The sequence below is a fragment of the Bubalus bubalis genome, chromosome 1, assembly GCF_019923935.1.
Source record: "Bubalus bubalis isolate 160015118507 breed Murrah chromosome 1, NDDB_SH_1, whole genome shotgun sequence".
NCBI classification, from domain to species: Eukaryota; Metazoa; Chordata; class Mammalia; order Artiodactyla; family Bovidae; genus Bubalus; species Bubalus bubalis.
This window is the reverse complement of record NC_059157.1, coordinates 191230633-191255246: the sequence shown is the minus strand read 5'-3', so window position 1 is coordinate 191255246 and position 24614 is coordinate 191230633. Positions and strand designations below refer to the sequence as shown.

Here is a 24614-nt window from a genome sequence, read left to right as displayed (position 1 = left end):
GGGAACCTGCTTCTTCCCTTGCCTGTGATCCCCGAACCCAAGTCCTGTTGCTTTCCTTGCGCACAAACATGACAATGATCTCAGCCCTTGGCAATGCCAGGATAAAGGCCCAGCATGTGACATCTGTCTGCCCACCTCACCCTGCAGAGCACGTGAAGGCACGTCACACTCTGGGCTCTTCTGCAGGTGCTGGGGCTCACGGGGAGCAAAGACCTATCAGCACAGAGGTTAGGAGTGGAGGACACGACTGTGACTTCAGAGACAGATGCACAATAAGACATCAGATGCAGGTTCAGCGGGGCTGCTGAGGGGCCAGGGCAGAGTGGCAGGTGCTGCTGATCAACACTGTGGAGCGGGAGGCCACTTGAGGACAGCTGAGCCCATACGGCACGTGACGGAGGAGCCCTCTGGCAGAGGGCAGTACCTGAAGGGCTCCTGGCACAGGGGCATGGACTGTTCTGAAAACAGTGAAAAGGCTGGGGCCCAGAAGGGCAGAGGGCAAGCTCCAAGGAGCCGGTCCCAGGAAGCGTCATGGAACACAGCTGTGCACGGTCCTGCCTACAACCTCCGAGACTGTACAGGGAAGCTGTTTCCTTGCTAACTCCAGTTACTCAAAATCAAACTGATACATCATGGTCAGGATTATGATTTTTCCCTGTGATGTGAAGCTTTTGGATGCTTCTGAGCAGGGAAGTGGCATCATGTGCTGTGTAAGTGCAAGAGATGCTACATCAGCTGCTGCTCAGAGGCTTGATTGCCTGGGACAAAAGTAGAAGTAGGGAGATCAGTGAGGAGGCTGGTGTCTTGGTCCAGTGAGAGCTGGTGTTTCAGACCAAGATGGGTGGAGGTGATGAAGCAAAGGCAGCTTCCTATCACAGGCTGTGTCGGTTGCTCCAGCCTGGTCTGATGGGTCAGGCAGAAACAGCACACGACACCTGTGTACTGCTAGGAGACGGAGGAGCAAGTAACTTTCATCAGGAGAAATGGTGAGTCTTCCTCAGAGGAGGCAGCATTTGGAATTGAATGAATGCTTTGCCTGCAGAGAAGCTTTCAATAAGAACTGTTCAAACAAAGAGTGAAATGACGCCCTATTCCCAGGTGGAGGGGCAGGTTTTAATTACATGGCCACTCTCACAGGAGCCTTTGGGGAAGAGCGCAAGGTGCCAGGGGACAGAGCTGCATCTGCCATTCTGAGCTGAGAACCAGGGTCACCTGGGTTCTCCTGTCTGTCCCAGGTGGACAGAACATCTTCATAACACCTGTTCTCTTTCTCAGCCACCCTAAAGGACGGCAGTGTGGACTACTCTGCTGACCCATCCATGAACCCCAGAAGACAGCACCCTTTTGCACAGGTCCATGGAGAATTGTTTTCTGAAGGAGACTTGCTTCTTCAGGTATTGTATGAATTGACATCTATACTTTCTATCAGAGGTTATGAATCATAACAGAATCAAGCTCCAGAGTTTTCCAGAAAACACTTTGTTTCAGCTCTTGTTGAAGTTGTCTTTAATTATTGTGTCAAAATCCTGTTTGAGTGTTCTATATCTAGTTTTCCATTTTGGACAGTTCTATACTCATACTGCATGTGGGTGGGAGTCACACAGGGGCAGGAAGAGCTGGGAACCATGGATGCCAGGCCCTGGTGGCCACTTGCTAGTCAAGTGTGGGTGCCTCTCCCCAAGAGGTGTTCTCCATCTGAGCTTTTTAGGCCCTGAGCATGGAGAACATGCAGGGCCCTGGACAACCAGCCACAGAAGCAGTTGGGCCTCTTCTTCAGGGAAGAAGAGATCACTGCATCCTTACTTATATGGTGTTGGCTTATTTATCTGCTGAGGATTCAATCTCAGCACAGTCCAGGCAAGAGTACTGGAGTGGGTTGCCATTGCCTTCTCCCTCAGGACAGTCACTCTATCTTAGAGTCTTAAAAGTCACTTATTCTCTCCACTGAAGGGTGAAAGGTTGTTGTTGAATCACGCGAATACACCAGGATTCTTGGCCCCCGGAGGAGAAGAATTCAATCCGGGGCCAGAGACGAGGCTTGATCGCTCAGAGCTTTTGTGTAATAAAGTTTTATTAAAGCATAAAGGAGATAGAGAAAGCTTCTGACATAGGCATCAGAAGGGGGCAGAAAGAGTACCCACTTGCTAGTGTTAACAATGAAGTTATATATTCCAAAGACTGTCTGGAGGTTGTAAAGACCTCATCAGACCTACTCCCATAATTTACATTTTAAGATAACAGAATTAGCCAGAAGTTTTAATCCAAAGACTGTCCTTAGGCAGGATACATTATTGTTATATAATCCTAAGGAATGTGGAGAAAGAAAAAAAGTTTGTCCTTTCTTCCTCCTTGAGAATTCCAGACCCCTCTCTCCTTGGGGACCCCTAGACTCCCTATCAACCTGCCTAGGAAATGACTCTCTCATTCCCCCCTTTTCTTTTAGGAGAATTATGTTGCCTAGGGAAAAGGGGTGTCGTTCTCGTTCCATAACTGCTTCTGAGCTGACAAGGGGCGTTGTCCCTAAATTGGTGAGGCAACATATTCTCCTAATCCTCATATTGAGGATCTCTGATCCAGGGACCCCAAATAGTAGCTGGAGGAAGTTGCAACAGTAGCAGAAGTTTGAGCAATCATTTGTAACTTAAAAGCTTTCAAGCGGCTAGAAACAAATCCAGTTATACAATTACAGATGCAGGCAACATAGTCATTAAAACAAGTTAAAATCGAAATTAAAAGTCACATTATGTCCATAGGTAAAGTGCAAAGTGTTGCACCAGTCCATCTTAGGGTTGGTAGATGTCATCAGATGAAGAAGAGGCGTCGCAGGTGATTGTTGTCGAAGGTATTCACAGACTTGGAGAAAGTCTTTTCCTTGTAGTGGGGATGTCCACCACGGGAAGCCTTCCACTGATGAAGAGGGCAGCGCTCCGCAGACCCAGCATTTAGACCGATTGTGGAATGCAGCGTAGGAGTGAGCCCAGGACAGGAAGACATTGTCTTGAGGATCCAACGGCAGATTCAGGATTTTTGGAGTCAGCAGAAGTAGACTCACATAGATTATCAGGCCCATCCGCTGCCCTTTGCTTAACTCTAGAGCTCGGGTCAGAGCCACAAGCTCCGCTAACTGAGCACTCATTCCCTGGGGGAGAGATTTTGCCTCCAAAACCTGTTCAGCAGTCACGGCGGTGTAACCTGCTTTACGTTTTCCATCCTCAACAAAAGAACTGCCATCTGTAAATATTTCCATATCAGGATTGTCTAATGGGGTATCCATTAGATCCTCCCGAGCTGCATAGTTTCAAGTTAGGAATTGAGAACAATCGTGATCAGGTGTTTCATTTTCCTTCTCAGGAAGGAAAGTGGCAGGATTTAGATTTCCACAAACTTTAAGCTTAGTTACTGGTCCTTCTAACAACAATGACTGATACTTAAGAAGCCTACTGTCTGTCCTCCAAATATTAACCTTAGAATTTAAGATTCCACTCACATCGTGAGAAGTCAGTACAGTAAGGTTTCGTCCATTAATTATTTTTAAAGCTTCAGGTGCTAATAAAGCCGCTGCCCCAATTACTCTTAGGCAGTGGGGCCACCCACGTGAAACTACATCTAATTCTCTGCTTAGATAAGCAATAGGTTGCTGGTGAGGCCCTCGGGGTTGTGTCAAAACTCCCAATGCCACACCTTTTCTTTCAGTGACAAACAAATTAAATTCTGACCCTGTGGGCAAGCTCAGAGCTGGAGCTTGCAGGAGAGCAGCCTGAAGAACCTTAAAAGCCTTTTGAGTTTCTGTTTGTCGGTTTGGGCCTGCTGAGTTTCAGCTATAAGTTTATATAAAGGCCGGGCAAGTTCCTCATAACCCAGAATCCAAATGCAACAGTAACCTGTGATTCCCAAAAATCCTCTCAATTGTCTTAAAGTCATAGGTAGGGGGTGATTTAGTACAGGTTTAATTCTCTCAGGGCCTGTGGCCCTAGTTCCTTCTGATATGATTAGGCCCAGATATCTAACCGACTGTTGACAAAGCTGAGCCTTTTCTCTTGATGCCTTGTAACCACAGCCTGCCAGAAAGTTTAAGAAATCTTCTGAGGCTCGCAAACAAGCTTTCTCTGTCTCGGCACAGAGCAAAATATCATTTACATATTGTAACACCACTGCTTCAGAGCTATTAAAGTTTTGTAGATCCCGTGACAAACTTTGTCCGAATAAGTGAGGACTGTCACGAAATCCCTGGGGCAAAACTGTCCAGGTTAACTGAGAAGCTGGCTGCGTAGGGTCTTCAAAGGCAAATAGAAATTGACTTTCTCCCGCCAAAGGCACTGAATAGAAGGCATCCTTTAAATCAATTACTGAGAAATATTTGGCCCGTTCAGGAATTTAAGACAATAGAGTATAAGGATTAGGCACCACGGGGTGTAAAGGAACTACAGCCTCATTTATTATTCGTAAATCTTAAACTAGTCTCCATTTACCATTCGATTTCTTTATACCCAAAATAGGAATGTTGCAAGGACTGCTACAGGGAATTAATAGTCCCTGCTCCTTTAAATTTTCGATGATGGGTTTTAACCCTTCCTTAACTTCAGGTTTCAGTGGATACTGCTTCTTATGTGGAAATACGTGCAGGTCTTTGAGCTTAACAACTACAGGAATAGCATTTTGTGCTTGACCCACAGATTTTCCATCAGCCCATACTCTAGGATTTACATTTTGTTCAACTAAAGGGAGAGAAAGGAAGGGCTCCATATTCACGAAAACAGAGGCATGGACCTTGCTCAGTATATCCCTTCCCAAAAGGGGTGAGGGAGATTCTGGCACGATCAGAAACTCGTGTGAAAACAGCACAGAATCCCAGTTGCAAGATAAAGAATAACTGAAATAATACCTTTTGGTTCGTCCAGACAGTCCCATTACGGAAGCGGATGGGGAAGAAAGTGGGCCAGGGGCTTCAGTAAGCACAGAATAAGTTGCCCCAGTATCTAAAAGGAAATCGACGATTGGCCCCCCCACAATTATTAATACCCGGGGTTCCTCAGGTGTAATTAGGACAAGAAGCTTGTGTGGGGACCCCCGGGCACCTTCAGTCCTGATTGTCTTGAGAGTCCAACCCTGGAGACCTACGCCTCTGGGGGCAGTCTCTCTTCCAGTGTGGTCCTTTGCAGACCGGACGTGGAGCTGGGGGCGGCTTAGATGCCTGAGGGCAATCCCGCTTGAGGTGCCCCTCCTTTCCACAGTAATAGCAAGCCCATCCCTTTTCACCTGCGTCCCTCTGGGCATTTTTCTCAGGCTGTTTAAGAACGTTTTTCATAGCCATGGCGAAGGCTTCAGCCTTTTCCTTTGTCTTTTTTTGCATTTCTTTCTTTTCCTCATATTCCCTACCATAATGGACTGTCTGAGCCAGTTGTAACAGAGTATCTAAAGACTGATTTGGTCCATACGCCCATTTTAATAGCTTACCGCGGATATCTGGAGCCGACTGAGTGAGAAAGCTATCCTTTAAGATCACTTTTCCCTCTTCACTTTCAGGATCAATCTCAGTGAATCTGCAAAGGCCTTCTCTCAGTCTATCTAGGAATTTACCAGGAGCTTCCTTCTCCTCCTGTTCTATATCTGCCAATTTGCCATAGTTTAAAGGCTTAGAACGCGCCTGCCTAAGTCCTTCAAGAATACATCTAACAAAATGATTCTGATCCCATCTTCCTTTAGCTGTGTTGTAATCCCAGTCTGGTTCTATAGTTGGGACCGCCTGATTCCCAGTGGGGAGGGCCGCTATCTCGTTCTCCCTCTTCCCTACTGATTCATTACCAAGCCATTCATCTCCATAATCAACCGCTTTTCCCAAAACTCGAGTCTTTGACTCAGGAGTCAGCGTTTGTCCCAAGATATACATCACATCCTTCCAAGTGAGGTCATAAAGCAGAGTAACACCTTTAAAAGCTCTAATATATTTTTCTGGGTCCTCTAAATAGTCTCCCAGATCCTCCTTGATTCTTTGTATTTCTTGATAAGAGAAAGGCTTATTAACCCTCACAGACTGATTATTTCTCCCGGTGGGTGTTTCATAAAGAGGCAACAGCTTGTGTGGCTGTTCCTCAGTCTCTCTGGCTGCTCTGCACATATGATCCCAGGGATAGATTGGAGAAACCTGTTTTTCCTCTTCTCTTTGTCTCCTGTCCTCCATCTCATCTCTTACTTCGATGGTCTGAGTTTCTACCAAAACCAGAGTAGTCTGAGGTCGTACTGAGACAGGAGTTGTTTGGACCTCCATGTGGGCAGTTTGAATCCCAGTTTGGAGTCCCAGGTATGGGGGCAAAGTAAGAGGACAGGAGGGAGCTGAAGGTTTCATGCCCAAATCTATACCCTTAGGACATAAGTCTGGCATATTTCTCAGAGAGAAAAAGGGCAACACATATGCTACTTCTACCCATTTCCCTTGTTCCTTACAGAACCGGTCTAATTGTAGAACAGTATTATACTTAAGAGACCCTCCAACTGGCCACCGTTCGCCATCCTCCAGTGGATACCGTGGCCATGCAGTATCACATAGGAAGACCAGGTGTGTCTTCTTTAAGCCCTGGGGATCAAATCTATCCCAGTTTTTCAGGATACAGTTCAAAGGAGTGAAGCTGGAATTGTTAGCTCCCATCTGTAAGAGAAAAAAAGCGACCAGCGCCATTTTTCTACCCAAGGCGTCCCTCCCTGCTCTAGATGGGGGTATAGACAGATGTTATACCAAAAGCTTTTCCTTCCTGGTCAGACTTAGTCTGTCCCTTACCGACGCAGGCGCCATACTCGTCCCTCCCAGTTCTACCACCGAGATGGGATAGGGATGTACCAGGGGTAGACTTGATAGCATCCCTACTTGACGTCCAGCTCTTCACCCTTAACCTTGCTTGCCTCTGATGTCACCCGGGGTGAATCAGAGTAACCTTCCGGAATGCCTCCCAAGCTAAGACCGCTGTGGAAAACATTCATCACCTGAGTGCCTGTGCACGACCCTGAGTATTTCCTGACTACAATAAGATCGACACGAACATAAAACTGAGATGTTCTTTCTAAGCATCACCACACCAGTATAATAGCCTCCTCTGATCCACTAAGAGCCGGAGTTACCAAAGAAAAAAAACCCATCGCAGTCCCAATCTGAGTAACCTTTAACCTCTGAGATGTTCTGGGAGCTAGAGCTCCATCTAGCTTCCGAACCTTTGATTCCTAGCCAGGCTAGGTGCTTTCTTGAATACCAATCCAAGTTTGGGACCTAAGCCACAGTACACAATAACAGTATAGATCACAAGTCCCTTGAAAGTCTATGATCCGATAGATTAGGTTAGTACTTCTAATTCCCAAGGAGTTATGAAATGGTCAAAGAGACCTAAAAGTTTGACCAAAAAAGGAGAGTTCAGTCCACATGCTTTGCCCATTTCTGGTCAGTTCCCGAAGGAGACATTGGGTGCCTATTGCCATTGGCAGGTCAGTATAACGCCCTGACAGGTTTCTGCCATAAGCCCTATGAGATCACCGTGGAACCGCAGAGCAGGGCTCCTTACTTGCTTCACGCAGGGCATGCCATTCATTCACAGAAGCACACCGTACAGTTAGTAAAGCACAGCAGAAAACGTGTTCGCTAAGAGAACAAAGAACTAAAGCTCCAAGCATCCTTACCTTGTCCTGAAGGATCCCGGACGAGCCCCCAAGATGAAAGGTTGTTGTTGAATCATGCGAATACACCAGGATTCTTGGCCCCCGGAGGAGAAGAATTCAATCCGGGGCCAGAGACAAGGCTTGATCGCTCAGAGCTTTTGTGTAATAAAGTTTTATTAAAGCATAAAGGAGATAGAGAAAGCTTCTGACATAGGCATCAGAAGGGGGCAGAAAGAGTACCCACTTGATAGTGTTAGCAATGAAGTTATATACTCCAAAGAATGTCTGGAGGTTGTAAAGACCTCACCAGACCTACTCCCATAATTTACATTTTAAGATAACAGAATTAGCCAGGAGGTTTAATCCAAGACTGTCCTTAGGCAGGATACATTATTGTTATATAATCCTAAGAAATGTGGAGAAAGAAAAAAAGTTTGTCCTTTCTTCCTACTTGAGAATTCCAGACCCCTCTCTCCTTGGGGACCCCTAGACTCCCTATCAACCTGCCTAGGAAAGACTCTCTCAAGAGTACTATTTTTTTTTAATACTTCATACTTTAAAAAACTTAAAAAAAGACCTGCTACAAAAACTGTCAAAATGTTACCATAAATGCTGGACTTATGATGGTTGATTACAATGATCACTTTACTTTGTAGCGAATTTGAACTGCTTTGTATCTATACCTTTAACATAGGAATTTTAACCAAAAGTCTCTTGAAATAAGGTGCCTAAAGAATAGTTTTAAATTAGTTTGTTTAATTGAAAATTACCAAAATTCTGTATTAATCACGATTCCCCAGAGAAACAGAACCAGTAGGATGTGTGTGTGTGTGTGTGTGGGTGTGTGTGTGTGTGTGTGTGTGTGTGTGAAGAGAGAGAGAGAGAAAGATTTTAAGAAATTGGTTCATGTGAATGTGGGGTGTAGCAAATCTGAAATTAGCAGGAAGGCTAGAAGCTTATAGACCCAAGCAAAAGTTAATGTTGCAATCTTCAGTCCAAAGGCTGAAGTCCAAAAATTCTGAAAGCAGAATTTTTTCTTAGGGATCTCAAACTTTTTCCTTTAAGTCCTTTAACTAACTGGATGTGACCCACCCACATTATGGAAGGCAATCCGTGTTACTCAGAGTCCATTTATTTAAATGTTATTCACATCTCAAAGGGGCTTCCCTGATAGCTCAGTTGGTAAAGAATCCACCTGTAATACAGGAGACCCCAGTTTGATTCCTGGGTCGGGAGGATCCACTGGAGAAGGGATAGGCTACCCACGCCAGTATTCTTGGGCTTCCCTGGTGGCTCAGCTGGTAAAGAATCTGCCTGCAATGCGGGAGACCTGAGTTTGATCCCTGGACTGGGAAGATCCCCTGGAGAAGGGAAAGGCTACCCACTCCAGTACTCTGGCCTGGAAAATTCCATGGACTACAGTCCATGGGGTCACAAAGAGTCAGACAGGGCTGAGCGACTTTCACTCTCACATCTCAAAAATGAATACTTTCACAGCAACATCTAGATTAGTATTTGACCAAACTCTTGGGCACCATACCTAGCCAAGTTGATACATAAAAATGAACCATCACAGCTTCATATTTAATAACATTTTAAATGACTGCCAGTAAGAATCAGTTTCAGTTGCTGAAGGAAAAAAACTTGTTTCAGTTGCTGAATAAATATTTGACATTTTTTAGGTGCCCTTTAAGATGTTTGGCATTCAAGAACAAGTCAAATTTAAATAATTCTCTTTTTCTAAAAATACACTAGACAAGGAAATGATGAAGTAAGACCAGGCATAAAATATAAAAAATAATAAATGGTAAAAATCTGATGCCATCCAAATAGAATAACTGATGTTTTCTCTGTTTCTTTGGTTGTGTGTGGAGAATTGGGACTTCTAGACTGGCAGTGGGAAGAGCTTGGCAGATGGCCCTCTGGCCCCAGTTCAGTGTGCAGAGGCTCTACTCTGGATGCATGCAGCCAGTAAGATAAGGCTCCTTCTCCCCCCAGTTCCCAATCTATGGTTGTGGTTTCACCCTAGGAGTGGCAGGCTTCTGTCAGCTCGCATCACCCCAGCTCATTTTGCCAAAGCTCTGTTCCAAGAAAGTATGGCCAAAAATCCTGGGCTTCCCTTCCCACATCAAGGCCCCATTTATAGGGTAGAAAGTCTGTCACAGGAATGGCAGACTGAAAATTTCCCCAACTCATTTCCCTTTTTGTGGGGAGGATCCATACTCAAACGGTCTAGTCAAGATGATCAGAGATTACCATCCTTGCCTAAGACTCACTCATAGAGAAAAGATATAATTCCAGAGAAGTGGCCACCACCCATGGTCCCAGCTCCAGTAAAGGGGCTCTGGAGAGAAATAGGCCATAAGAATAGGGAGTTCTGAAGCTCTCCCTAAAGGGACTAAATTAGTTTGGAACCGAGCTTGGGGAAGTTCAGTATAATGGCACTCTCAAAAATGATGGTAATTTTGATAGTTACCAATTCAGAGGGGTGAAATTGTAGAACAGCTAAAGTTTAACAGAGAAAATCAGGGAAACAGACAGCTTAGAAAAAGCCTGGAGTCAGAATAAGCCTCAAAACAGCAAAATCCTGCTCCTGGAAAGGATTCAACTCAAGGTTATGCTCAAAATTCTTCAAGCTAGACTTTAGCAATATGTGAACCGAGAACTTCCAGATGTACAAGCTGGGTTTAGAGAAGGCAGAGGAACCAGGAATCAAATTGCCAACATTTGTTGGATCATAGAGAAAGCAAGGGAATTCCAGAAAAACATCTACTTTTGCTTCAACGACTGTACTAAAAGCTTTGACTGTGTGGGTCACAACAAACTGGAAAATTCTTAGAAAAGAGATAGGGATATCATGGGACCAGATGCCACGATCTTAGTTTTTTAATGTTGAGTTTTAAGCCAGCTTTTTCACTCTCCTCTTTTATTCTCAACAAGAGGCCTTTAGTTCCTCTTCCTTTCTGCCATTAAAGTGGTATTACTTGCATATCTGAGGTTGCTGATATTTCTCCTGGCAATCTTGATTTCAGCTTGTGATTCATCCAGCCCAGCATTTTGCATGATGTACTCTGTATATAAGTTAAATAAGCAGAGCGACAGTATATAATCTTGACGTACTCCTTTCCCAATTTTGAACCAGTCCATTGTTCCACGTCCAGTTCTAACTATTGCTTCTCGACCTCCATACAGGTTTCTTAGGAGACAAGTAAGGTGATCTCATATACCTATCTCTTGAAGAATTTTCCACAGTTTGTTGTGATCCACACAGTCAAAGGCTTTAGCATTGTCAATGAAGCATACTACTACTACTAAGTCACTTCAGTTGTGTCCGACTCTGTGTGACCCCATAAACAGCAGCCCACCAGGCTCCCCCATCCCTGGGATTCTCCAGGCAAGAACACTGGAGTGGGTTGCCATTTCCTTCCCTGCAATGAAGCATAAGTAGACATTTTTCTGAAATTCTCTTGCTTTCTCTATGATCCAAAGAATGTTGGCAATTTGATTCCTGGTTCCTCTGCCCTTTCTAAATCCAGCTTGTACATCTGGAAGTTCTTGGTTCACATACTGTTGAAGCCTAGCTTGAAAGGTTGTGAGCGTTACCTTGCTAGCGTGTGAAATGAGCGCAATTGTATGGTAGTATGAACATTCTTTGGCATTGCCTTTCTTTGGGATTGGACTGAAAACTGACCTTTTCTAGTCCTGTGGCCACAGCTGAGTTTTCCAAATTTGCTGTCATATTGAGTGCAGCACTGTAAAAGTATCATCTTTTAGGATTTGAAATAGATGGAATTCGATCACTTCCACTAGCTTTGTTCATAGTAATGCTTCCTAAGGCCCACTTGACTTCATACTCCAGGATTTTCTGTAATAACTGCTTAATTGTTTGAATTTTTGTTCCACCAATCCATGTGACTAGGAATAGTGGTGCATTAAGACGTATTTCCACATTGTTTTATTGCCCAAGTGATGGGGGGTGGGATCTAGTGTATCAGTGAGTGGAGGGGCTGGGCTTGGTTTGCAAGCTGAAGAGTTCACCCATTTTAACCAGCAGAAAAGCAAAGCTTATGGAACCAGATAAACATACATTGTGAGACCCCCAGGGGGTGCAGTGGTAAAAAATCCTGCATCCAGGGGATGCAGGTTTGATCCATGGGTTGGGAAGATCCCCTAGAGTAGAAAATGGCAACCCACTCCAGTATTCTTGCCTGGGAAATCCCATGGACAGAGGAGCCTGGCAGGCTACAGTCCATGGGGTTGCAGAGAGTCAGATGCTGAGTGACTGAGCATGCAAACTCAGGTTGCAGGGCGGTGGGACCCTGTAGAAGTCCTCTTCCCACTGCTCTTTATTTTCAGTGCAAAGTAACAAGGCTGAACGTGATGGCAGGCAAGGAGGTGTCAGAGATGTGAGGGGAGAGAGAGGGGTGTGAAACAGTCATCTAAGAGAACAGGAGACTGAATTAGACCAAGGAAAATGTAACAGAATGCTTAAGCAGCATCTGGGACCATCTAAGATTCACAGTGGGGAGAGTAATGTGGAAATGTCATGCTCAGCTGTGAGGCTGCAGACATGGAGTGAACAGAAGGCTGAATTTAACCAGGTTTAGAACTCACCCAGTTGAGCTCAGTGAATCAAGAGAGGAGCACAGAACTGGGGAGTGTACACGAAGCAACCATTACAATAATTGATATTAGCATACAGTACAGGCGTGATAAGGAGCGAGCAGAACCCGGCTTCCTCCAGCAGTATTACCATTACCCTTCTTGTTATTGCCATCACTGTCATTTACTTGGAAATGCTGGGGGCGGTGGGGGATGGCTTCAAGCCATAAGTACGTGTTTCCTCAACATAAGTATAAAAAACTGTTTCCAACTGAAAGCTTAAAATTAAAACTCATCTCAACCACAACCAAAAAAATGTTTTTCCTGAGGCTTGATGCCTCTTAAGACTCTCCTGGGAAAATGGTTAAAATTTTGTATTCCTGGGGTTTCCAACCGGGTGGCTGCAGGTGGGCTGGGAGGTGATGAGCTCCATTTTTACCCCTGGCCAGGCGAGCCCAGCCACAGCCTCAGCGGATGGAGAGCACTAGTCTGCTCTGTCTCCTGACGAGGGGCGCTGAACGGATCAGTTGCATCAAGAAGACAGATGAGGAGAGGAAAACAAAACAAAAAAATGTGTGTGTATTTGTTTGTTTAATTGCGGTTCGGTTTGCAGTGTTCTCAACTGACAGAAGTTGGAATTTGACTCCGCTGTCTCAGACATGCATATGCGCACGTGTGCACACACACACGCCCACACATATGCACACACGTGCGCCTTTCCAGCGGAGCCCAAGTGAATGAGGGGTATCTGCACTGAGCAGCCTAGCAGGATAGCTTACAAAGTGATGATTCAGGATGTGCGCGACTCCCACACCAAAAGGAAGCTCAGCAGAAGCCCCTCCCAACCTGGGCCTGGCCTCAGGAGCTCCACCCGCCAGCACACTCTGAACAGAGCCCTCTCTGCCTCTCTCCAGGCCCTCGACGGCTTCCTCGTGGCGGTCACGGAAGACGGCTATGTTTTCTATGTCTCTCCCACGGTCCAGGACTACCTGGGGTTCCATCAGGTGAGTGGTTATCTTTCAGTTGAGTAGTTAGGGGCAAGGTGGGGCCACCTTATGCTAATGTCTGTGGGGTGACTGTGGGAACCTAGGTTTCAATCCCGCACATACACACTGCATGTCCCCACCTGAGCCTTCCCTAAACACTGGCTTCCTCAACCTGGTGGAAGGTGACCACACTCTGGGGAAAGGAGAATGACCAGGCATTTTGAAGTCTGTTGGATAGAAGGTGTGGTCACCTGAGTATCTCCTAGGGACCCTGCCACTTCTCCAGTCAGGGGGCTCCAGACCTTAAAACTGTCTCAGGTTTGGAAACTGAGCAAAGGATGATCACTTCTCATGGAGGTGATGGCCCTGAGCCTCCTGGGCCTCCATCCTCACTTCCTTTTATACATGTTAAGCAGCATCGCTGTTGGCTGCCCGTCACTTCTCCCTAAGGACATTGTGCTCTGCAACCATCTCCACAGCCCCCAAGGCCCAAGACCCCTCTGGCCTTGCCGGTTGTCACTGACTAAAGCCCACTGACTTCTGGTCAATAAGTGCTGCCACCTGGCCTCTGGTACCTCATGGCTCCATCATCCCGGTGGATGTTAATGAGCCCAGCCCAGTGCCTTCCTCTCTGCCATCTGTTCTGACCACACAGCACAGTCACCAAGCTTCTCAGGGATGCTGGGCCCTCCACTAGTGCACCTCCGTGGCCTTGGGGAGCACTGGCCCTGGCCTCCCTCGGCATGTCACCTCTGGACCTGTTTCCCCCAGCCTTTTTGTCCCTTCCTCTGCCCTCTGCCTGGAGAAGGAAATAGCAACCCACTCCAGTATTCTCACATGGAAAATCCCATGGACAGAGGAGCCTGGTGAGCCACAGTCCATAGGGTCACAAAGAGTTAGACATGACTGAGCACACACTGCCCTCTGCCACCTCACTGGCCATTGGCTTTTTCCAGCTTCTAAGAGCCCACCTACCCCCAACAATAAGTTCATCCCATTTCTTGGGGTCCTTGCCAGGGTGTGAAATTCTGTGTTCTGAGAATTCTTATCTGACCACTGGGAGAAAGGCGGTAAGCCTATGGAGCGGCTCCAAGGAAGTGTCTCAAGGCCAAAGGCCAGCCCTGGAGGCCCAGCTGCCCCTTGGAGGAGCCCTGTCTCCCAGGACACATTTGCCTCAGAGCCACTGCCCCATGGACTTCAGTGAACAGAGGCCTGAGGGCCAGTGGGAGCCCTGAGGGTTGTCTCCACAACCCCACTGAAGGAAGACATTCCATGCCTCACAGACCTGTTCTGCAGCCTGAAAACCCACCTGGCTAATGTGCCTTACTCACCAGGCACAAGTGAGGGGCTTGAAAAATGTCATGGCAACAAACGGTTTTCTGAAAACCAAGCAGCAAAAGGACTCAGGACCCCACTCTTCACCGCAGCACATTCCCACACAGGGCGCAGCCTGCCCACTAGCGGATCTGGGACCACCCACCCCCTACTTGTGATGAAAAGACACGAGAATTTTTAGTCTTTTCACTTTTCCTTTCGAAAAAGTGTCAGTCAGTTCCAGTCTGTGGCGGCTGCTTCTCAGCTGAAACTCAGAGGAGTTTTATTCGGCAAAACAGAACTGAGACCCTGAGCTCAGCACACCGACACCATCCATGTGCAACTTCCCGACGCACGTGTCCTCACTGAGGACAAGCGTGATTGGGGAAGGTAGAGGAACAGGGACCCTTATAAAATAAAGGGCTTCCAAAGGAAAGAAAAAAACCAAACCTGAGTAAAGCCCTTGATCTCAGAGAAACCCCTTGCTTGGTGCAGGGAATGTTGAGGGTGGAGCGGGGCCTTGCTGAGAGGCCTTCCTCCCCAGAGCCTGCAGGAGCAGAGGGCAGATGGCAGGACGAGTGAGAGCCGCAGGTAGGCAGGAGGGCAGTCAGGGCAGGGGGGAAGGAGTGGCCCCTGCCTCTGTGCACAGCCCCCCAACACCAGTGCTGGGTTTTCTAGAGGAAGGAGCACAAGCGTGTGTGGGGGCTGTGCTTTCCTGGGGCCCATTCACTCCTCCAGGCTCTGTTCTGTTCTGCCCTGAAGTCCCTGAAGCCTCCCTTGGTCTCAGCCCCAGGCTGCCATCGGTCAAGATCTCATAAACCTCTGTCTCCATTAACCCCCCTCAGGCTTTCCTTGTAACCTGGTGTCTTCCCCCACCTGAGTTTCCCCTCTGCCAGCCTGGAGGCCGTTTGGCCAGGCCCTTCCTTGTCTCTGTCCTTTCAGAGATTAGACTAGATCTTTCTAACATTTGTCACCATAACCACATACTGGGTGGAGATGCTCCTGCAAAGCTGTTTTCACAGAATTTCGTGGCAGACAGCGGTTACATACAAGCAGCTGCTGGCAATCATGCTGTGTAGGCAGTGGGAGTGCAGGAGGAGAAGGAAAAAGTATGTAATTTATTTCAGATAGAAGTTGGCGGTGGCAAAGAGACAGACACGACTTAGCAACTGAACGGCAACAACAAAGGGTACAGAGACGCACTAAATTTTAATCAAACCTATTTTATTTTCAAGGACTACATAAGACTTCCCAAGGCAAACTGGCTTGGAGACGAACATTCTCTTTATGTGTAAAATACTTCCAAAATCTGTATGGAGACAGGACACTTTAATTCTGTTTCATGTTCAAGTCACCATACCAGTTCAGTTCAGTCGCTCAGTCATATCTGACTCTTTGCAACCCCATGGACTGCAGCAAGCCAGGCTTTCCTGTCCATCACCAACAGCCAGAGCTTGCTCAAACTCGTGTCCATCGAGTCAGTGATGCCATCCAACCATTTCATCCTCTGTCATCCCCTTCTCTTCCTGCCTTCAATCTTGCCTAGCATCAGGGTCTTTTCCAGTGAGTCAGTTCTTCACATCAGGTGGCCAAAGTATTGGAGTTTCAGCTTCAGCATCAGTCCTTCCAATGAATATTCACGACTGATTTCCTTCAGGATTGACTGGTTGGATCTCCTTGCAGTCCAAGGGACTCTCAAGAGTCTTCTCCAACACCACAGATCAAAAACATCAATTCTTCTGCACTAAGCTTTCTTTATAGCCCAACTCTCACATCCATACATGACTACTAGAAAAACCATAGCCTTGACTAGATGGACCTTTGTTGGTAAAGTAATGTCTCTGCTTTTTAATATGCTGTCTAGGTTGGTCATAACTTTTCTTCTAAGGAGTAAGCATCTTTTAATTTCATGGCTGCAGTCACTATCTGCAGTAATTTTGGAGCCCCCCAAAATAAAGTCTTTCACGGTTTGCATTATTTCCCCATCTATTTGCCATGAAGTGATGGGACTGGATGCCATGATCTTAGTTTTTTAATGTTGAGCGAACTTTTTCACTCTCTTCTTTCACTTTCATCAAGAGGCTCTTTAGTTCTTTTTCACTTTCTGCCATAAGGTGGTGTCATCTACATATCTGAGGTTATTAATATTTCTCCTGGCAATTTTGATTTCAGCTTGTGCTTCATCCAGTCCAGCATTTCTCATGATGTATTCTGCATATAAGTTAAATAAGCAGAGTGACCATATATAGTCTTGATGTACTCCTTTCCTGATTTGGAACCAGTCTGTTGTTCCATGTCTGATTCTAACTGTTGCTTCTTGACCCATTTCTTTTGAGATTAGATTGGCATTTATATCCTCTCATCTCCTCTTGATGAAAGTGAAAGTGGAGAGTGAAAAGGTTGGCTTAAAGCTCAACATTCAGAAAACGAAGATCATGGCATCCGGTCCCATCACTTCATGGAAACAGATGGGGAAACAGTGGAAACAGTGTCAGACTTTATTTTTTTGGGCTCCAAAATCACTGCAGATGGTGACTGCAGCCATGAAATTAAAAGACGCTTACTCCTTGAAAGGAAAGTTATGACCAACCTAGATAGCATATTCAAAAGCAGAGACATTACTTTGCCAACAAAGGTTCATCTAGTCAAGGCTATGGTTTTTCCTGTGGTCATGTATGGATGTGAGAGTTCGACCGTGAAGAAGGCTGAGCGCCGAAGAATTGATGCTTTTGAACTGTGGTGTTGGAGAAGACTCTTGAGAGTCCCTTGGACTGCAAGGAGATCCAGCCAGTCCATTCTGAAGGAGATCAGCCCTGGGATTTCTTTGGAGGGAATGATGCTAAAGCTGAAACTCCAGTACTTTGGCCACCTCATGCGAAGAGTTGACTCATTGGAAAAGACTCTGATGCTGGGAGGGATTGGGGGCAAGAGGAGAAGGGGGCGACAGAGGATGAGATGGCTAGATGGCATCACTGACTCGATGGATGTGAGTCTGAGTGAACTCCGGGAGTTGGTGATGGACAGGGAGGCCTGGCGTGCTGCGATTCATGGGGTCGCAAAGAGTCGGACACGAGTGAGTGACTGATCTGATCTGATCTGATCTCCTTTAATAAGTGATGGAACAAACTTGGATCTCCCTGGAAATGAAATTTTTGTTCAAATTCAGTTGGATTTGGTCGTCCAGAAGAGCTGGCTTCCAGGAAAGCTCAGCATTCTACTTTGGCAGAGCTTCAGGCCAGCTCTCAGTGTTGTTTCAGTGGCTTCTGCAGGTGCTCCACCTCAGGCATCCCCCTGCTGCTGGTTTGTGACTCGTCTCCTCACCAATCACTCCTTCCCACTGACCCCAGGAAGTGCCACCCTTACAAGACACAATACAAGGTTGGCCTCCAACACCATGGGTGATGTTTTCTGGATCTGGGGACAGCAGCAACCTAGGAAGATTCTGATCTTCAAGATCAGAAGAGGGACGAGGGTTAGGGTGAGGGAGCACATGGCCAGCCACCAGCTCAGGAAGGGGCATGGGCAGGTGAGGCAAGGAGGCCTAGGAGGATGTCAAAGGGGCTGGCATGGCTCAGGGACATGGAAAGCGAATAGGTCACTCCTAGTCTCAGGAAGGCAGGAAGCAGCCCCAGGAGGGTGACGGGGATTCTTGGTCTTTGCAGTCAGACGTCATCTATCAGAGCGTGTTTGAGCTGATCCACAAGGAGGACAGAGCCATGTTCCAGAGCCAGTTCCTTTGGCCTCCAGACACCACTCCCATCAGCAGAGCAGAGCAGCAGGACACCCACTGTAAGTTACCACGGCTCAGGAGAAGGGCTAGAACCTGAAATCAACCCTGTCTGTGTTTCAGTAGCCCCTGATGAAGAAATAGGACCAGGAGTTTAGACTTTCTCAGCGTACAGTACTGATCACGTACCCACTAAGCCTCAGGTACATGAGGGATGGAGTGGGGGATAGGTCCAGGACCTGTATGGGAATCAGGTAGAGTGCTGGCACAGGACTCTGCATCCTCTACACCTTCTCACACCTGTGGCCTCATCTGATCCTCCGAGTGACTAGAAAACATGCATGGGGCATGACCTTCTGTTGTCTTTACACCAGGAGGATGCAGGAAGGGATATCCTGCTGTTTGGTTCCCCTGTGTATCCCCAAGGCTAGAATAGTGCCTGAGACAGTAGCACTCAGTAAGGGTTAGTCCCTTAAACAAATGAATGTATGGATGAGACTGAGGTCCGCCCAGATGGATCCAACTGTGAGTGCCAAGACTCATGCTGAAGTGAACATTCTGCTGCCCAGGGAGGTGCATCCCTGAACAATGATTGAGCTGGTGGGGGGGCTCATATCTGTGCCTGGCCACATGTCATACTGCTGACTGACAGGATACCACAGGGAAAAGGCAACACTATTGTTCACAAGTCAATGCCATTTTGTAAATCCAGATACAGGTCCACTCTCCAAGGATTTAGAGCACATTTAATGCATTCACCCAGCATGCAAGACTCTTCTGTTTTGTTGTGAAGTGTGGCCAGAAAAGAATGAAATATTCAAAAGACAGATGTCTCACTCGGGAAAAGAATTAAGCCATGCGCCAGTGTTTGCCCAGTAATAATGATTTCCTTTTTGCAGTAGACAGCCTAAAATACTAAACAGGAATGAACTTACAAGTATGGTTGTACAACCTTGCGACATGCAGCTTTGTTTCAATTTGGCTTTGGCTGCTCTGATCCCAGTCCTGCTCTTGTTGAAGCCAGCCTCCACCGAAGACCGTCCACACAGTCTCCATCTCCAGAACAGAACATCAGCTTAAGTCCAGGGTCTAAAGTCACTTGATGAAATACATCTTTTTTTTTTTTTCTTTCCCATCAGATTATCAGCTCCTTAAAGGGAGGAATCTTGTCCTCAGTACTGAGCTTCATGCCTCTGTGTGGGCTCCTTCTGTGCCTCTACTTCTGTCCATTCTGACTGGCAAGGGTCACAAGGACAAGGAGCAAAGACCTGAAGTTCAGACTTTTATATATTTCCTGATACTGCCAAGCTTAAATTATGCCCTTAACAATGAATACTCTGAAAGTTGGCATATAACTTCATACTTTAAATTTTCTTTTAATCCTTTACATACTTGCAGCAGAAACTGCTACTTACATACTTGTAGCAGAAACCATATAATGGTCTCAGTTCAGTCGCTCAGTCATGTCCGACTCTTTGTAACCCCATGGACTGCAGCATGCCAGGCTTCCCTGTCCAGCATTCTACCCATGTCTATAAATATATGCATGGCAATATTCTTCAAAATAAAGATAAAGGACTTCACTGGTGGTCCAGTGATTAAGAATCTGGCTGGCAGTGCAGGGGACACAAATTCGATCCCTGGTCTGAAAGATTCTACCCATGTCTATAAATATATGCATGGCAATATTCTTCAAAATAAAGATAAAGGACTTCGCTGGTGGTCCAGTGATTAAGAATCTGGCTGGCAGTGAGGGGGACACAAATTCGATCCCTGGTCTGAAAGATGCCCAGAGGCAACTAAGCCCATGCACCCTAGAGCCTGTGCCCCCCAACAAGGGAGTAGCCCCTGCTCACCACAACTAGAGAAAGCCCATGTGCAGCAAGAGATCCAAGTCATCCAAAATTAAATTTAAAAACAAAATACGGTAGTACTTTAATAAACTGAAACTGAAAGTCGCTCAGTTGTGTCTGACTCTGTGACCCCATGGACTATACAGTCCATGGAATTCTCCAGGCCAGAATACTGGAGTGGGTAGCTGTTCCCTTCTCCAGGGGATCTTCCTAACCCAGGGATCGAACCTAGGTCTCCTGCAGTGCAGGCAGATTTTTTGTCAGCTGAGCCACCAGGGAAGCCCTTAGTTTAATAACAGTGCTATATATATGCCAGATAAATGCCTAAAGACCGCCCACCTAAGCCAAATTCAAGTGGATGTATGCTTTATACATGTGTGTATATTAGGGGCATACCATGTACTAGGGCTTCCCAGGTGGCTCAGTGGTAAACAATCCATCTGCCAATGCAGGAGACATGGGTTCGATCCCTGGGTCAGGAAGATCTTCTGGAAATAGAAGTAGCAACCCACTCCAGTATTCTTGCCTGGGAAATCCCATGGACAGAGGAGCCTGGCGGGCTACAGTCACAAAAAGAGTTGGACACGCCTTAGCGACTAAAACAACACCATGTGCTAGGCACTGGACTAGGGGCTTTATCAAATGAGATTAAGAAAAAACAGTAGTAAAATTTATCAGATCACACTCTGATTAAGCCTTTCCCTTCATTCTTCCCATTGAACATTTAAGTTGCTAGAATATTGCTAAACTATTCTTACTCTTCTGCAGAATTTAAATCTAGATAAATCAATTTTCATGTGACATAGGGAAAACTAGTATTACCAGTGTAAATATAATCTGATTTGTCAGGTTAAGAATTACAGAAAAATAGAACAGACTTGGGGTTTTCATCCTTGACTTCCTAATGAAGTGCAGATGGTTCTTAGATGGATTTTTAACCCCAAGAGTATCCTCTTATTATTCTTTGAGAAGACTTGCCTGAAAACTCCTGGGACAGGAAAGAGATGAGGCTGAACTAGCCCCCACCAAAAAAGGTGAAAAGCAGAAAGTGCTTTTTCCTAGTAGGTTACACAATCATGTCACTTTTCTGTGCACAGCATTTTCTTTTCCTTACAAGTGGCAGTAACTGACATTCACTGCAGCAAATAAGAATGAGAAAAATGATCATTTCTATTCCATTTGGTTCATCCTTTCATTCAACTAATGTGTTCTGAGTGCCCATTACGTGCCAGGCTATGTTCCAGGCATTAAGCATAAAGCAGTGAGCAAAAGAGACAAAATTCCTCTTCCAGTGGAGCCTAAATTTAATGAATAGCTATGTACCATTTCTGGTGGGATATAGTGCCAAGAAGAAACTAAAATTAAGCAAGGAGAGACCAAAGTTATCAGGTGGGCATCTGCCATTTAAAGAGGCATGGATAAATGGGAGTGAGCAGTGCAGGTGAAAGAGCAGCAGAGGTGCAACAGCCCTGAGGTAGAAGTGCACTCAGCAAAGCTGAGCAATGGCAAGGAGGCCACAGAGAGAGCGAAGCAGCGAACAGGAGAAGGAGGGGCAGACAGACCATGCAGGCCACTCTAGACCTTGAGGTAAGAAGTCAGCACAGAGTTCTGCGCAGAGAAGTGACGTGATCTGACCTATTGTGCTGAGTGGAGGACAGACCATAGTGGGCAAGAGTAGAAGCAGGGACACCAGTTAGAAGGCTGAGGCAAAGTTAAAACAGGGAAAAAATGATGAGCATAGCAGCCAGCTTATGTAGAAGTTACAACATGCCTGGCATTATTCCAAGTGCTTTATATACATAAATGTGTTTAATTCTCATTACAACCTTGTTAAGTCAGATAAGAAAACTAAGGCCCACAGAGAGGTTAAATAACTCTCCCAGGGTCACACAACAGGTGAAGCTTCAGTCTTCATGCTCTTGACCACCAAGGTTTTTCCCCAGCTGATAAGGGGGAGATGTATCCCCAGACGATGACTGCCCGGCACAGTAAAAGTGGAAGTGGTGAGAAAGAGTTGTTTCCAAGGTATATTTCAACAGTAGAGCCAATAAGGTTGCTGGATATATATGTTATGTGCTTCCCTGGAGGTTCAAACGGTAAAGAATCTGCCTGCAATGCAGGAGCCCCCGGTTTGATCCCTAGGTCGGGAAGATCCCATGGAGAAGGAAATGACAACCCACTCCAGTATTCTTGCCTGGAGAATTCTATGAACAGAGGAGCCTGGCGGGCTGCAGTCCATGGGATTACAAAGAGTCGGGCACAACTGAGTGACTAATACTTAGGTGCATCATCCCATTTTTATCTTGATTCTCGTGACAACGTAAGGCAGGTAAGCCTGCAGGAGTGCTAGGATCATCTGATGAGAGAAAGCCAGCCTGAGTGGCTGATCAAGGTCAGTCTACTGGGGAAGGGGAAGCTTCACTTGGCCACAGGGCTTGTGACTCCCCATTGTCTCCACCCACCAGCTTCTTCCAAGACTACAGATGTCTCAGCTCTGTGATAGTGACTTTTCTGACGAAGACTCTTCATTTGTCTCTGTCTTCTCAGCTCTACCTGGGAAGAAGTTTTGTCCACTTGGTGGCACCTCAAGTGACAGCCTGCAGCATCTGTCCTTGGAGGAACCCTCTTACCTTGAGAGAAGCTTTGTCTGTCGGTTCCGCTGCCTGCTGGACAATTCTTCTGGGTTTCTGGTAATCACACTGTACTTAAAGTGTCAGGAACTTCTTAAACGGATGCATGGCTCTGTTTGGATGGAAGGGTTGGGCCAGGCTTCCTCACCATCCCAGGAAGGCCTTCTGGCCTTCAGCTCACTACGATTTCAGAGGGTCAGACTGTTTAAGATACAGTTGTCTTTTGAAACTTCCTCTGCCTAGTTAAGACTTGGGATATATTTGCTTGAGATTTACACTTGTTACCTCTGGTAGGGCTTCCCAGGTGGCACTAGTGGTAAAGAACCCACCTGCCAATGCAAGAGACGGAGGTTCGATCCCTGGGTCGGGAAGATCCCCTGGAGGAGAGAACAGCAATCCACTCCAGCATTCTTGCCTGGAGAACCCCACAGACAGAGGAGTCTAGCAGGCTACAGTCCATAGGGTCGCAGAGTTGGGCACGACTGAAGTGACTTAGCACACACACACGTTACCTCTAATACAGCCCAAAGTGGGGAATCCCAGGTGAACTCAGGATATTAACATCCACCTTCTTCACCATCACCAAAATATGCTATAAGCTAACAATGCCTACCAACTCCTGGAACTAAATACCCTCTCACAGGTCAATTAACTATATACTCTGCAGCTCTGTTCTTTTTTTTTTTTTTTAAGAGACTGCATGAGTCAGGGCACTGAGGGAGGACAGAGAAGCCATGAAAAATGATCAGGGCCTGATGAGCAGAACAGAAGAATGAGGAGGCTCCAAAACTGAGCATGCCTGTGCTCTGTGGAAAGGGGAGGAAGGAGGAAGCGATCCTGCCTGTTCAACCCCAAGGATACTGGACACTCTGAGCTCCAGAGGGGGAATTTATGTCCACTGTTTTAGCTACTTAACATTCTCTTCTCCCTGCTCATTCATTATGTTTGGGGGGGTGGGGGTCTTCTTTTTCTAGGAGTTGAATTTCCATGGCCATCTTAAATTCCTCCCTGGGAAGAACAATAGCTCAGAAGATGGCATCCCCACATCTTCTCAACTCACCCTGTTTGCTGTGGCAACACCTCGCCAGCCATTCACCATCCTGGAGCTCCAAAACAAAGATGTATTTTTCCAAACAAAACACAAATTGGACTTCACACCTATAGCCTGTGATTCTAGGTACATCCCTGTGACCAGAAATCGTGACTCACAGAGACCTAAGAGTGCTTCGACTAGCTATGGCCAAAATCCTAGGTCTAGAACCAAAGGAAAGGCAAGAACAATTGTCCAGTCCTGTCCAAATGGGTTCTGCAAAGTGAGTCGGTAGGAAATATGGTGTTTGTAGGGGCAATGCAGCAAATTTTCCACACAGGAATATGGGGTTTGGGTCAGAGTGATGTACACAGCAAATCCTGGACAATCCCTCAGAGACTTCCAGAAACAGATCATAGTGAAACTCCTAGAGGTCCCACTATGAAATCTAATTAACTAGGTTTGACGCAAATGTTCCCAGATTTATTTGACCATTGATCTTTCTTGGGTAAACATCAATCAACAGGCTTCAGTACCAATGCCTCTTAGAACAAGTTCTAGAAAGCACTGGTTTAAGAACAGGTGACCCAATATATCCTTGGTACTATGACTTGCAAATTTTAGGGGAGTCACAGAGCCCTCGGATGAAAGCTGTGGAACTTGAAAAAAGTCCGCTGATTCTCCTATATGAATATTTTAGATCCAGCGAGGTAAACAAACATAGGCTTAAAACAGTTTTGGAATACCTGTGTGGCACAAGGCTCTAAGAGGGCACCACAACCTTTTCAGTGTGGAAGCTGCTTACAGGTCCTGCCCCAGCCCTGCTGTGGGAGA

General features: G+C 46.3%; 1 protein-coding gene across 1 annotated transcript in view; it reads left to right on the top strand.

Moving 5' to 3' along the window:
* The window catches only part of LOC102397781 (aryl hydrocarbon receptor-like), a 51206-nt gene that overhangs the window by 18032 nt on the left and 8560 nt on the right, over nt 1-24614 (top strand). The window contains 5 exon segments of the mRNA XM_045165357.1: nt 1276-1394; nt 13155-13244; nt 18203-18329; nt 22668-22810; nt 23725-23927. Coding sequence (XP_045021292.1) covers nt 1276-1394; nt 13155-13244; nt 18203-18329; nt 22668-22810; nt 23725-23927 — 682 coding nt within the window.